We start from the raw sequence: 570 nt of genomic DNA, 5'->3' as shown, positions 1-570 counted from the left end.
TTTTGCCTAAGATGGGAGAACTTCGCAAACTTAAGCAAGCAAAGGTGAAATGAACTGAAAATCTGTATGTGCCATTTTTAGAAGTGGTTTCCCTCTCATCATTTCTGACTTTAGCACCATTAAATCAGAATTCTCCTGATCACTTCCCATGGCTGCTTCTCTTCTGTCTAGTAGACACACCATTCATTTTCATTTGTCTTATGAAGCCCTAATCTGCTTTGTGGTTGTACCTTTTGTTTACAAACATATTTTAATGCTTTTGTCAATCTTGTTTTTCAAATACATTCCTTGAAAATTCAATCTTAGGTAAACATTTAAATAACAACATTAAGATGTTTCTAAGAAAGGAAACATCTCAATATAACCCTAGTTGAAATGATCTGAATATGCAGTTTACACGCTACATTGAAAAATTAATATGTATCATAACATCCTTCCATGTCTTTTCCTAAGTGAGGTATATATAATTACTGACTGTAAGTGATCACATAACAAACAACCTGCCATATTTGTTTGTTTATTTTTACCAGGCTTCAGTTAGCTTTCTCTGACAGTAAAGTGGCAGTTATA

The 570-nt window shown here is 33.2% G+C and overlaps 1 protein-coding gene across 1 annotated transcript in view; it reads right to left on the bottom strand.

The window, feature by feature from the left end:
• TRIM77 (tripartite motif containing 77) overlaps window positions 1–570 on the bottom strand; it is a gene marked incomplete at its 5' end in the record, with an annotated part of 11436 nt that overhangs the window by 1886 nt on the left and 8980 nt on the right. The window contains one exon of the mRNA XM_008563252.1: window positions 246–301. Within this exon, the coding sequence (XP_008561474.1) occupies window positions 246–301 (56 nt within the window). The remainder of the gene's footprint in view (window positions 1–245; window positions 302–570) is intronic.

This window comes from Galeopterus variegatus, unplaced genomic scaffold (genome assembly GCF_000696425.1).
Source record: "Galeopterus variegatus unplaced genomic scaffold, G_variegatus-3.0.2 Scaffold12987, whole genome shotgun sequence".
Classification (NCBI taxonomy): Eukaryota; Metazoa; Chordata; class Mammalia; order Dermoptera; family Cynocephalidae; genus Galeopterus; species Galeopterus variegatus.
This window is presented reverse-complemented; position numbering and strand designations above follow the sequence as displayed.